Source organism: Drosophila innubila, chromosome X (genome assembly GCF_004354385.1).
Source record: "Drosophila innubila isolate TH190305 chromosome X, UK_Dinn_1.0, whole genome shotgun sequence".
NCBI classification, from domain to species: Eukaryota; Metazoa; Arthropoda; class Insecta; order Diptera; family Drosophilidae; genus Drosophila; species Drosophila innubila.
Genome location: NC_047626.1, coordinates 17,129,702 through 17,143,692, shown reverse-complemented (window position 1 = coordinate 17,143,692; position 13,991 = coordinate 17,129,702). Strand labels below are relative to the sequence as shown.

The following is a 13,991-nucleotide window of genomic DNA, read 5'->3' as shown; positions in this document are numbered from 1 at the left end:
GTAATTTAAAAAAAAAAATCCAAAAATTTCTGAATATTTATGACAGTAGTAAAAAACCTGCAATTTAGGTTCAAGTTAATTTTTAAGCTTTAAATTAACATTATGAAATGTACACCTACAGGTGAAAACTTAAGGCAATCTTACATTTCATTGGACCCATAATGATATCGAATAAAAGCACATTCAACAAAATTCAATATTCGACCAAAATATGTAACATTGACAATGAAATTGGTTAATTAGTTGAAAGCGTGCAATATGTTTAGAATAAACGAAGAAACTGTTGTCTGCTGCTCAGTATGAAAACTTAAATTTGTAGCCCAATTATTTGGCATTGTCCGAGAGACGGAGATTGTACTACTCGTACATTTTCAGCATGGCAAATTGCAATTAATATGTGCCGAAATTATGTGCCATACAAATTGGCAAGTGGCAGAGCGGTAAAATGGCAATGTGGCAAAGTGGCATGTGGCATGTGGCAGCAAAGCAAAGCGCATTATAACAAAAACAAAAAAATGGTAGGGAGAAAATCCCACAGCAGACAAAATGCTGGTCTGACTATGGCACTGTGGCACTATGCAACTATAGGGTGACGTTGCCACATAGGCCTCTAACTAGGGGGACCTAGAATTCATTCAGCTGCCCCATTGTTCAGCTAGACTGCAGTGGCAAACAAAGTAACAAAGTGCCGACGACGAGTGCCTGTTGATGCTGATGATGTTGCAGCTGGCCGAGCAGCAGCTAGTGCCACAAGCGGTGGCAGCCGCAAGCGCCATTGTTGACTTTGGACTCGACGGGCGCAAATTAACCGCAAAAGGGCCATGAAGGGATCGGGGTCAGAATCTGAGATGGAGTCGGAGTCAGTGTCGGACACTGACCGCCAACACACGTGACTTGAAGCGTTAAGCAATGTGTGTGTGTGTGTGTGTCAGTGTGCGTGTCTTGCCACAAATGCTGCTGTTTCATTGTACTTCATTACTTGTGCTTAAACAATCGAATTAGCCCCAAAAAAAAAAAAAAACAAACAAACAAAAGCAAGAGGCGTCAGCATCAAAGCAAGCCAAAAACAGGAATCAAAGCCATGGCCGGAAATGACCAAATGTAATTGCTATGCCTGACCTGATCCCATCAAGCAAAGTCCATCCATTCCCTCCTCAAGGAGTGGACAAACTGGCAAACTGTTTTCAAGTCTCTGGTTTTAGGTTGTCTGGTTGCGTGGTTGTCCTGCCCCATCCACTTCCTCCCTTGTCGTTTTCATTGAAATTTGCATTGTGTATCTACTTGATTAGAGTTACTTTTCAAGTTCCTTAAGTCTCCGGTCATTACATCAGACAGCAAACATCTGTGGCTGCCCTCAAAAGAGACGCACACAGATGGACCTGCTCAGTTTACGCTCTCATGCATTCAATTGCTCAATTGTTCAGTTCATCATTTGTTCTATTTACCACTCGGAAAGTCAAGTATAAGGAAAGAAACACTAATACGCCCCATTAGCCCTGAGGGGACCGACTACTTTATTGTTCTATTTCCCTTCAAGTTTCCCGTTGTAACTGCTTTAAGCCAACTTACACTTGTATCGACGTTGTAAACCAATGATAATGTAGCAGAACAGGTGTAAATTTCTCTTTTGTTCGTAGCTTAGATATTGCTGACATTTCTGTTGCATACTTTCTGGAAAAGTCTATAATAATGTCAAATATGGACAGTATTACTATGCGGACTTCTGATAGTTTCTTCACTAAGAACAGTTGCAAAGACGAATCATTTGGAACCAAAGCTTGCAAATTTTTTATAATCTACACTCGGAAAAATGACTGAAAAAATGCAAAACACAAGTGTTTGAAATTCTAGACCGACTCGTTCCATATTTTTTTTTTTTGTCAAATCAAATTTGAACAACTTGTAAATGAAGCATAACATTGACATGGCTCTGTGGTTAGAGTAGTCACTTTAGTTTGAAAATATCTGGGTTGGTTTCCCGCTATTGCCGGGGACAGGTTTTATGTTTTAAAATAAATATGTGAAAGTACACAATGTAATACAAATAATTTATTTATTTATACACAGTTAGGTACTATTTGCAACTATATGTTCGGGTCAACAGAAAGAATTATACACAAACCAATCTAGAAAAAAACAATATAAAAAACATTATTAATTTAAAGCCTGCCGCTTTTTTTTAATTGTTGTCTTCAGTACTTAAATCTTTTTGGTTTATATTTATATTAATTGTATGATTAAGTTCAAAGAACGACCGCTTAATGCTTATAGCCTACTACAACTCTGTAACGTAATTATACTAATTATGTTTCAGAATTATTCCAATGCGTTCAGTAACTACAAAAAACAGTGCTGTATTCACTTAAATATGTGACTTAATTTTAATTTTGTTGCTTAAACCCTAAAATTTAATTTCATAATAATTTATATCAATTTAGACTTTCTTTTACCCTTGATTATAGCGCATGGTAATCCTCTTTGTCCGAATTCTTTTATGCAGAGCTGACAGGCTTAGCTATGGGGTTTAGACATTGTTGGGGAAATTGATTGTGAATGGACTCGAGTAAATGATTATGAATTATCTAAAAGCGAAAAGCTAACGAAGCATTAACTTTCAATTTCATAATCACAATTTAAAATTAAAATGGCTTTTCACACAATTACTTATGTTGAACATTTATAGTTTTATTTTTAGAAAAGCATTTATTAATATTATCTCTTCGAGTTATTTTCAGAGGAAACAGAACGTGCTCACATTTAAAGACAACGGCAAACGGGGCGGCTACGTGACTTGTCGACCTGCTGACATATTGAGTCATCAACTTCAGGCTAAGAACGGCGAGAAGTCAAATTGGTAATGGTAATGACAATCGCCGAGAGCCCAAACCCAATGCCCAAACCACTGACCGGTTGCTGCTGCCAATGTCAATAAGCGGACACAACAAACACACAGACACACACACACACACAGGACTGAGAAAAGTGAACGCAGAGCGAAAAGCGCAATTTTTATGTTAATGAACATCATTTTTCTCCGTTTGCTTTCACTTGCGTTAAGTGTCGCAAATAAATTCATTAAAGTGGCATTTTTCAATTTTAATGATAAGAAGGTTTCTTCCTTTCTCTCTCTCTCTCTTTCTTTCTCTCTGTCTGTGTCTTTCATTGTAATGAACTTGTCGGTTCCATGGATAATATATATAAATACAAGTACAATGGGAAATGCGCATTCAACCATCGACATTGAACCACCACTCGCAATCCAAGTACTTGATACCACATCCAACCATTCTTCAACATTCAAAGCTGCTTAAATGCCGCATTATTAAATGAATTGCACTTTATTTATTACTTATTACTTGCCACTGTGATTTTCATTATTACTCCACCCCCCTCTCGACCACCCGGACACTAACTTTCTGCACAGTGGTAATAAACATTCTTATCAGTTCGTCAACTGTGAATTTCAGTGTAATGCGAGTTGAGATTTTATCACTTTGATGCTTCAAATGTTTAATGACCTTGCATTACAACTTGTGCATTACAATTTGTAAATTAACCCATTTCCATTAATCATGCAACTCATATTTTTCATACCCTGTACCTTAAAAACTGTCTAAAGTGGCTATTTTTAACTTGTTTAAAAAATAAGTTTGAACAGATACTGTATAATAGATGAAATTATTGAAATTGAAATAAAGAGACAGTTAGATATCAGGAGATCATTTTATTTATATAATTTATTAATATGTTTGTGTATCCATATAAAAAATGGTATATTTAAAAATATTTTTTTTTAAATAAAAAATTAGCTTTACCAAAAGAAAATAAAGGTTTCTTTTTGTTATCTGGTTCCCCTTCTATACCAAAATAAGTGTATTTGGTAATAGATAATTGAAAAAGCTCAAAGCTGTTACAGATTCAGATTTACTATATTACAAAATAAGTCTTATATGTTTAACATTTACTTTCTACATGATAATTAAATACAAAGCTTGTTTACAATTTGCATTTACACGGTATTCGAAGGAAAATGTTAAATTCTTAAATTTCTCAAATTATATAGTCGTTTGACTCTTATGCCAGACACTCGCTGAAAATGGAAGTTCATGTAGAAGGTGATAATTACAAACTTATTACTTCAGCTTTTGGTGTATCGACTTTCTCGCTTAACAGACAGCCCCCTCACAGGGGAGGCAGAGGGGGAGCATTGCCGCAGAGACATCGCAACTGGAGATACAAGAGTGGAAGCAGTGTAACCCTTAACCCGTAAGTCACAAAATGTAATCTGTAAGCCGTAAGCCATTTGCGGCAACGTAATTCGCATCTGCTTATCAACCTACATACGGTGGGCCATGCTCTTAGCCGGAGTCTGAGCCGTAACCGTATGCAGCGGCATTCTAGTGAGCTTATCCAATTATGAAACATTAAAAATACGCGCATATAAATCGCTTCATTTTTATGCGCAATTATAAAACGACTCTGACTACGGCCGTAGTCGTTAGTCGTTCATCTTTCATCGTTCATCGTTCATCTTGTACTGTTTACTTGACTGCGTCGTCGTTGCCGGAGTCGGAGTCGGACACGGAGATAGAGACAGACACAGAGAATCAGAGTTGGTTCCACTTCTCATGCTACTCAATTAAGTTAATTCCCTGTTGCATAAACCGGAGCCGGGCTGAAAGAGAGAGAGAGATAGAGAGAAAGATGCTGCTGCTCATTTAGCTCGACTCGCATTCCTCATGTATTTTTTATTTATTTTATATTTAAACGATTTTCAGCTCGCCCGCGCAAACTACTCAACCGTGTGCACTTTGGCCGAAGTGTCAAATGTAAGTGCGTTGTTGGACGACAGCGGAGCAGGTGAAAATGGAAAGCAGGAGCCAAAACGGGAAAAGGCAAAACGGTAAATGGACAAAAGAAGGAAAAAGAAAAATTAGCTGGCAACGTTCCCGCCCATTGTACAAGTACTTGGGGCAGTTGGGGCACAAAAAACGGCAAGAGAGGAGCACAACTGAAGACAAAGGAAAAAAGAGAAAGACAGAGAGAGAGAGAGAACGCGAAAGAGAGACAGGAATATACAGATATATTTATATATGTATGTATATTAGAGTGGGTCAATTTGTATGGAGTAAAAAAAATGCACAAAGCGGCTATGAAATTCGTAATCTGCGATAAATTCTAAGAAGAATTGCCCAAGAAACCATGGGTCTAAAATCAATATCTAGCATTCACTTTTTACAGAGAAGTTATAACTATTTCATATATTGGCAATTGTCTGTTAGGTAAAACTTACCTCTAAAACAAAAACAATTAAAAACCCACATAGAGGGCGATTTATGATGAATTTAGAGACAAGAATAAGTTGGCGGTTTCTTTTCAATTGAATTTTAAAATTAATGCAGAATTGACTTTTTTATTGAAACTTGAATGCTTAGGCTTAAAATTCAATTAAATAAAAACTAGTTAAGACCGCCAACTAATTCTTATCTTTAAATTCATTACAATTCGGCCTCTATCTGTGTTTTTTTTTTTTTTTAGTTAAGTTTTACCTAACAGACAGTTTCGCCAGACAAAACACATGAAAAAAGTGAAAGCTCGATATTGATTTTAGACATATGGGCAATTCTTCTTAGAATTCATGGTAGATAACGATATTTCTACTCCATTTTAGCGCCATACAAATTGATCCACTCTAATGTATATATATATATTTTTTTAAATGCTCTTACTATGGAAAATGTGTTCGTTTGGCTAATGCTATTTTAGACAACAGGCGCCTATCTGAGCTTGCAAGCTGAGCAAGTTTCAACTTCCAGTTTACAGTCCGCTTGGGCCTTCGTGTCCTGCTCTAATGGGATTACGATGCTGCCAGTAACAACAACAAGCCATAGAAGACGACGGTAAAGCAGCAGAAGAAGCAAAAGAAGCAGACGAAGTTGAAGTCCGACATCTTGACTTTGTAGCTGATTATCTGGCCACGCTGACAGTCAAATCAACGGTTAAATGGGAGGATGGGGGAAACAGAAACGGAAAGAGACTAGAGGCAACTGCAGACAGTGTAGGAGAAGGAGTCGCGGAGAAAGAGGAGATTAGGCTGAAAACGGTGGCAAGACAAGACGTTAATATTATTATACGCTTTGTAAACAAATTATGAATTATGTTGGATAAATAGAAAAACTTAATAATAACTTGATTGCGGCATTTGGCTGCCTTTTGGCCAACGCTGCTTCTGCTTCTGCCTCTGCTTTTACCTCTGACAGTTGGTCTCAACTTACTTCGTTGAAGCGCTGTTAAATGGGCGACAGAAAAACGTACACTTGGAGAAGTTTGGACAGTTTTAAAAATTCTTCAATTGAATTACACTACTTAAATATTACTGGCATGCACTCAATTATTTAGAGATATATTCAACTTTTGTTAGTCCAAATTAATTAAATAGTATTATAATTAAAAAAAACTTGAACAATTCATATTAAGTTACATATTAATTAAGAGAGTAAAGTGAAAAATGTATTTTAATAGCTTAAATAAAAGTAAAAAGATTAATGTGTATTTTTAAAACATTAGATAATTATTTATGTAAACTCATAGGTCTTTTTCGACCTACACTAAAATGTACTTTTAACTATTTGTGGCTAATAATTATAAATTATATATAAATTTTGATTTCACAGAATTTTCCCTAAAAAACCAAAGTCGGTTAATGCATTTTTACATACTTGTCATACAAAATGAGTAGGTCTTCAATTGCTTCTTCCGTTTTGTTTAAGAGAGTGGCGCCAGAGAGACGCACAAGCACTCAAACGCACAGGTGACGATCACGAGCAAGCTTACCAAATCGAATTATATATGTAAAGTATATCCTTTTTAAGAAACATCTATTAGCACTCATACTTATTTTTTTATTTTTGATTGTAATAATAATTTCGCTCAGTGTGCTTGTTCATATTTTTGTTGTGCTCGTAAACTAAGGGCATTTACTCGTAATGCTAGAGATTGGATCTAGGTATGGGCGTAGGGGTTGGCATTGCAGAGTGTGGGGGGAGTGTGGGAGAAAGGACGGCACGTCCTTGGATATCCGTGGGTCTCGGCCGCGGCCTCGGTCTATGTGGCAACTGTGGCAGCCGCGAGCGCTGGCTGCACGTTAATTATGGCACAAAAATGCCCAAATTGTGCAAGCAAAAATATAAAATGCTTACCGGCAGCGGCATGTTAGCAAGTGACGGGAATGCGAAAGCGGGAAGGGCGACGTGTCCGTCCGGCAACGGGATGTTGTACGGTACGTTCATTGCAGGTTGTTGTCGGCGGCGAATGAAAGAAAAAGTAAAAACAAATTGAAAAGTTTTCCACGATATAAATTTGCATTAATTTTGGGCGCTTTTTACTAGATTCCTTTCCCTCGGTTGCCGTCCGCTTCGAAAATGCCTGGACAGCGAGAGCTCTCAGCTCTCAGCTCAGCTCGTAGTTTTCAGTGCTGGTCTCACGTTTCGTCTTGGCTCTGGCATTAGCAGATATACTCGTAGTATGCATACATATTTTCCATACATATTGCAGCTACATACAGATAAACAAATTGCTTAAATCGAAAAAGTTTTCTCTTTTTGAATACCACGCAGAAACAAAATGAGAGGGTATAATACAAAAGGAAATAACTTCGATCTTATCTACTTATAAATCAAGTCAGCATACCAATTTTAGATTGTTTCTCTAAAAATTTGTTTAGTCCCATTTGATGCTTTTTTATAGAGATGGAATCTTTATTTTTGTAAAACTTATTCTTAAACATTACGCCTTTAATGCTTATACAAGTTTTATATTTAAAATATATTTAGGTTGTATAGGATTCTTCACAAAAAAAAATGTTAATGTATGTAGGGAATACCTGCTAGTCGAGTTGATGGCACTGCAATCACTGCTATAATTCTATATACCAGAATATACATATATTCTTTAGCGCGGATAACACCCACAAAGGCGATAACGAAGTCTGAGTTGAACTGAACTGAGCTAAGCTATGCGCTGAATAAGAAATCCTGTGCCTTGTAAGCACACCAAACTCCACAAAAGCCGTGAATAACAGTGTGAGCCAAAAAAAAAGGAGGAGAGTCCAACGACAACGACAACGACAACGTTAGCAACAACACCAACAACAGCAGCTGTTGTTGTGGCTCTTGTTGTCGCATTGTTGTAGTTGTTGTGCTACCTTTTTGAATATTTATGAAAAATTGAAACGTTTTAGCGCGCGGCCTCATGTCTGCCCGGATTTGTTCCCTTTTGTACCCTGTGCCATGGCAATGCCACACAATGGCTATACACAACTAAGGCGTGATCAAAGTAATTTCTATAAATAGATACTACATGTTAAGCAGAAGAAGAAAAGCTCGCCATATAAATAATAAGATAATAAATTATCAATATTTTCTATAGTATTTTATTTAAAATATTTCATCTATTTATCTGTTTGATTAACATTGACTTATACTATATAATTAAATATTCAAAACGTAGCTTAAAATTATGATTTAAGATTTCTAAAATAAATATAAATTATATATAATTTGAATTTATGACTGAAAGGATAAAATACAAAAATTTACGAACAAGAAAGTCAATGTTGCTAGCTTTCTTACAAAAGTTAATAGCAAATTATTTAAACTTAATTGTAAGGACTAGAAAATTGATTAAATAATAAATCACAAAACTTGTAGAAATATTTCAAATTGGGAAAAACAAAACTCTAGAGTCGCAATACACTTTTAAATTATGATAGCTGCTATCGAACAATGTTATCAATAATTCAACTGCTTCTTTTTATTACATGGTATCTGCTAGAAGATCATTTGGCATTTGTACTGTGTTTTTTTAAAGTCAGTTGGTGCCATTCCCGCTTGTTAGTTAACTAATTGTAATTTTTTTCTCAACTCCTGCTGCTGCTCGAATGGTTGCTGTTGTTGTTGTTGTTCCTCTGGCGGTTGCTGTTGTTGTTGTTGCGGTTGTAGTTGTTGTGGATGCTTTTGTTGCGTTTTGTGTTAGTGGCAACCGCCCACGCACAAAAATGATTTAAGTACGCCTTCATTAATTACGTTTTACCACAGAGCTTGGCAATGGTGTCGGGCAAAGGGATGTGCACAGACAGCGGCTGAATGTGTGCTTTGACGGGGGTGGAGGCGGGGCCAGGGCGATGACAGGGGGTGCCGTACCACCCGTGGTTGCTGAAACTTTAATAGACCGCATTTCAGCATAATTAACACGGCAAGCGTATGAATGATGCATGACAAATCGCTGTTGGGCCGATGATGCTGGCAACTCTGGCTGTCACCAGCCTCCCTCAGTCTCTCAGTCCCTCAGTCTCTCAGTCCCTCAGTTCCACAGTCTCCTTGCCAACATTTCTTCCTGCAATATTCACATTCTTCTCCATGAACGCTCAAATAATTGCAAACGGTTAAATGTAAATTGAGATTAAGTTAGGGAACCCTTCTCAATTCTCCTCAACCCCAACGATTTTTTTATTGCGTTTTTTTTTAAGGGTCAACATTTCCTTTTTTATTAACACCCCCATCAAATGAGCTGCGAATTGGCTGCGAGAAGAAGAGGAAACAGAAGAAGGGAAAGCAGAATCAGCTAATGGCAATTGTAAAAGGATAAGCGGGAGTTCAATTCCCTACAACAACCTTTAGTATTATAAAGAAACTTTCGTTTGCAACATTTCATAACCATTACAAATTCTCAGTCTGAGTTACAATTTAAAACACTTAAGATTATAAAGCTCAACTTGAATTTAACCTGATGCTGAATTATATTTTTTGTTCTGTTTACCAAACCCAACTTTTTCAATTTTTAAATTGTTCTCTGTGTTTGGACTTATTTTTATAAATTTTCAAAATTTTGTATTTCCTCTTAGTTCCTCTTAAAGTGCAATTGCATTTTTGATTATAGCCTATGATTGTCCAAATTCCAAATCTCTGACACATTGACATTTTGTTTAGTGCTTTTAAATGAAATTTTTCATTAGGTATTTAAAAATATCCTCAGTCAGCTTTTTTTTTTTTAATAAATTATAATTTTACTATTTAATAATTCCGAATATTTCCGGAACCGGTAATGAAATCGTTAACCAAAACGAATCGTTTGTACCGGTACGGTTTTGGAACATTTTTCCAAAAATAAAATAATTTTATATAATACAAAATAACAAAAACTTTGACTTGTAATAAGGACTAGGTCATAAGTTGGACCGACTTTAAACTTGATAACTTTGTGAAAACCAAACCGATTTTTAAGCGGATTGTCATTTTGATCATGGACTGAGTGGATGGATGGCCTCTAAATTTTTTCTTGAAAAAACTATAGGCTTCGATTTTAATGAATAGCTACGTTGGGAGTTTTGAAAATTGAAAATCTCAAGCTTTCACTATTAATCAAAATCTCATATCGTAATTATGTAGTATAAAATAACATTTTAAATTTTATTCTGAAACGTTTAATTTTTTTTTTAAATCATTACAAATTAGAAAAAAAAACTTTGACCTGTAATAATAATTTAATAATTTTATCAAAACTGAACTGATTTTAAAACGGCATGTCATTTTAATCTTGGTTTGACCTCTATTCATTCGATTTGTTTTGCATTCAAATTTATGCAAAGGGTCTCCCCTTATGTATTTGGAAATTTCAAAACAGATATTGAGTGAGATACAGCACTAGGAATACATTTTGTAGCTCTAGTGCAACTTTCAGCCTGAAAGTGTGCAACAGTTTAAGAGTATCTGACAACGCCTAAAAGTAAACCAAGTGGCAGAGTGAGAGGGAGTGAGAGAAAGAGAGAAAGAGAGGAGATTAAGAACCGGTCGATGGACTTCTGCTGACCCAATTAAGTGGCTAAGCTTACCGCATGGGAATGTTTATTAACGTGGTCCACACAATCGATTCTCAATCTTGATTTTGGCAACAGAACCAAGTACCAGTCCCATAATTTCTCGGCGGTGTCGGCGGTTGACGGTGGTTGCCGTACGCGATTTATCAGCCGAGGTGGTTGAACGTCATCGATGGCTCATCTGATGCGATGTCCGCGGTATTTAATCTCGCGGTAGCTGCAGCCGTAGCTGTAGATGTTTGGTTGATAATGGTATCTGGTAGATACTTGTTAAATAGTTTGCTTGCTGAATGACAATGCAAATTGGCATCACCGCAGTTGTCACTACCTGTCGAGGGGATGGATGGGGTGTTGATTTATATGGAGATTTATGTCTTTGCCCGACTGATTTGTTAACTTGTCGTGTTTAATCTTGCGTATAAAAGTGTTGCACACGTCGCAATGGAACGCATTTAACGCTGACCACAGCACAGGATTAGACACCTCATATTCACCCCACAATCCTTACCTCCCCCCCCTCCCCACAAGTAAGCATGGCCAACCAACTGCCAACTCCGTTGCTGCTGCTCTTCATTGGATTTAGCTGCATGGCCATCACAATTGGCCAGAGATTGCCGTTGCCAACACTTCGTCTGATGGCGCCAAGTTTCTCATATGCCGAGAGCTTCGAGCGCTTCGATTCCTTGGAGGATGATGTGGCAGATGTGGATGCCAACGAGATGCAGCGTGCGGGGCAACAGCTCAATGAGCTGGTGGGTCGACAGCTGACCAGTGCGGTGGCCCCGCTGTCAGCGGTTCCATTTCTGGGCTTAGCACGCCGCCAGCCGGGCATTGTGGCACCCCGATCTGGTGTGGAAGCGGCTCTGCGGTTTGCCGACTCCGGCAACTCGGAGGAGGAGGAGGAGTCCAGCGAAGAGGACAGTGAGGAGCCCCAGTCCGAGACGGATGCGGAGACCGAACCGGAGACGGATGCAGGCGCGGACACGGCACAGGAGCCGCACCCGCAGACGGAGTATAATCCGTATCGCGACAATTTCAATGACCAAAACGCGGATGGCAGTTATGTCTACGGGTGAGTCTCTGTCACAGCTCCTGCGGCTCCGCCACGTGACTGAACCACCCTTCCCCTTTCAGCTACTCGCTGCCAAATGGCGTCCGTCGCTGGGAACGTGGCTATCACTTGCAGCAACAAAATGGCCTCGTCGTTGAGGGATTTTATGCACAGCCTCGTCAAGTTGGCAATGGCAAGGGTGTTGAGTACGAGCTGCGTTGCTATCGGGCCGATTCCCATGGCTATCATCCATTAGCAGGTATGATGACGTCATCAGTCAGCGGTCACAAGTCTCCAGTTGATCTGGGCACACTAATCTTAATAATTTTCGTTGCAGTCGAGTATCTGGCACAGCCGCCACGTGTCCGTCGCTTTGAGTTACCCAATCTGCGTTGCTTTAATGCCAATCGATTGCGTCGATAACGATAAACGATTAACGATAGCAATAACAATAACGATAGACGTGAATGTGTATATTATGAGATACTCAACCTGGTACTTTTTTTTTGTGCACGTAATAAAATGAAATAATTTAAAACTAAATCTCAATTGAAACTCATCTTGATTTATCTTCTTACACCCCTTATTGAATTCAGCTTACAGTCACGATTTTGGTATGGATCACTTTTCTTTCATAATGTTACATGTTGGTAAAATTATGAATAGTAAATTTGTTTAGCTTTGTTTTGTTTTTGTTTTAACGTTTGGTACAAAAATGAAAGTTGTTTCCCATTAATAGCGATCAATTATAAATCTTGGAATCAATAAAATATATTAAATAATTAATAAATATTTCATGTTCGCTTTTAAAAATTAATTATAACAACTATTTAATAAATTTTGTGTTTAAAAAAAAAAATTTTATTTAATATTTATATCTGAACTAATACGGAACATGTTTTAGGGAATCTCTCAGTCTCTAAAAATCTAAAAATATTGGTACAAAGATTAAAATTAAATATTATATATAGAAGAGTTATGCAATAGCTTCTATACGAGATGTATAACATTTTAGAAATGTCAAGTCCATTTTTTAATACTGCCTTTGAAAAGTGAGCAAAATGAATCAGTTTTCCCTTGCCAATTCTGTTTAATTGTTGATGTTTATCTGTTTGACAGCTTCACGCGCGGAATATGCAAGTAGATGAGAATGGAACGGTACGAAACGGAACGGAACGAAATGGAATGATGCTGCTTCTGTGAAATAAATAAAATTTGCGGCGATACTCACCACAAAACTTGGTTTTCCTTTGTTGACTTAGGCAAATTTGTGTCTAAACAATGAAAACAACAATTGGAACAAAAAGGAGATGATGAAGGAGAGAAAGCACAACATGAATATTGACAATGGACGAACGGATGGGACTACCCCTTACGCTACCTAAAATCATCAAAAAAAAACAACAACAAATAGCAAGAAACAGAAGAAGAAGAAGCAGAGAAACAATTGCTTGGAATTTGCAGAGCGAGTTGTACTGCGGATGTTTGTGCGGATGCGGCTTCGGATGCAGATGCGGAGGCGGATGCGGATAGCACAAAAGGCGTCTCATCAACGCAACCAGCAACAATGACAGCTAACAAACCGTTAAGTGCCGCAACAAATCGCCAAAAATTGAAAACTGTGTGAATACCACACGACACCAGACGCTAGACGCTGGCCGCAAAGCCACAGAACCACAGAGCACGAGAATTCCCCCTCCGCCCCTTTTCGTACTCTAAATCTCTCTTCCAAAACAAAAAAAATCAAAAAGAACATTGAGAACACAATCAGCAAAGACAATAAAAGCAAATAAAAAGTATTTTGAAATGCCATTTGAATTAAACTTGAAACGACGCTGCAAACAGGGCTTCCAAAACAAGGAAGCGTCGTATTTTAACCAGGGCTGCCTTAAAACGAACGAGACAGTGATGACAAAACGGTGAAATGGACTATCACGATTATTAGTAGCGTGCTATGGACTTACAATTTTTGTGAATTTAAGTTAATTAAAGTCAAGTCATTTGTTGGCCATACAGAACTTTGAACACTCGCATTTCACCAAAAGTCTTTCATAATATAAAGCATAT

General features: G+C 37.7%; 1 protein-coding gene across 1 annotated transcript; it reads left to right on the top strand.

The window, feature by feature from the left end:
- Nucleotides 1–11,400: 11,400 nt before the first annotated feature.
- On the top strand, nucleotides 11,401–12,467 carry LOC117793412. Its single transcript, XM_034633721.1, has 3 exons — nucleotides 11,401–11,945; nucleotides 12,008–12,183; nucleotides 12,262–12,467. Exons 1-3 carry the CDS (start codon nucleotides 11,407–11,409, stop codon nucleotides 12,345–12,347), a joined length of 801 nt encoding a protein of 266 aa, XP_034489612.1. The 5' UTR covers nucleotides 11,401–11,406; the 3' UTR covers nucleotides 12,348–12,467.
- The last annotated feature ends 1,524 nt before the right edge of the window (nucleotides 12,468–13,991 follow it).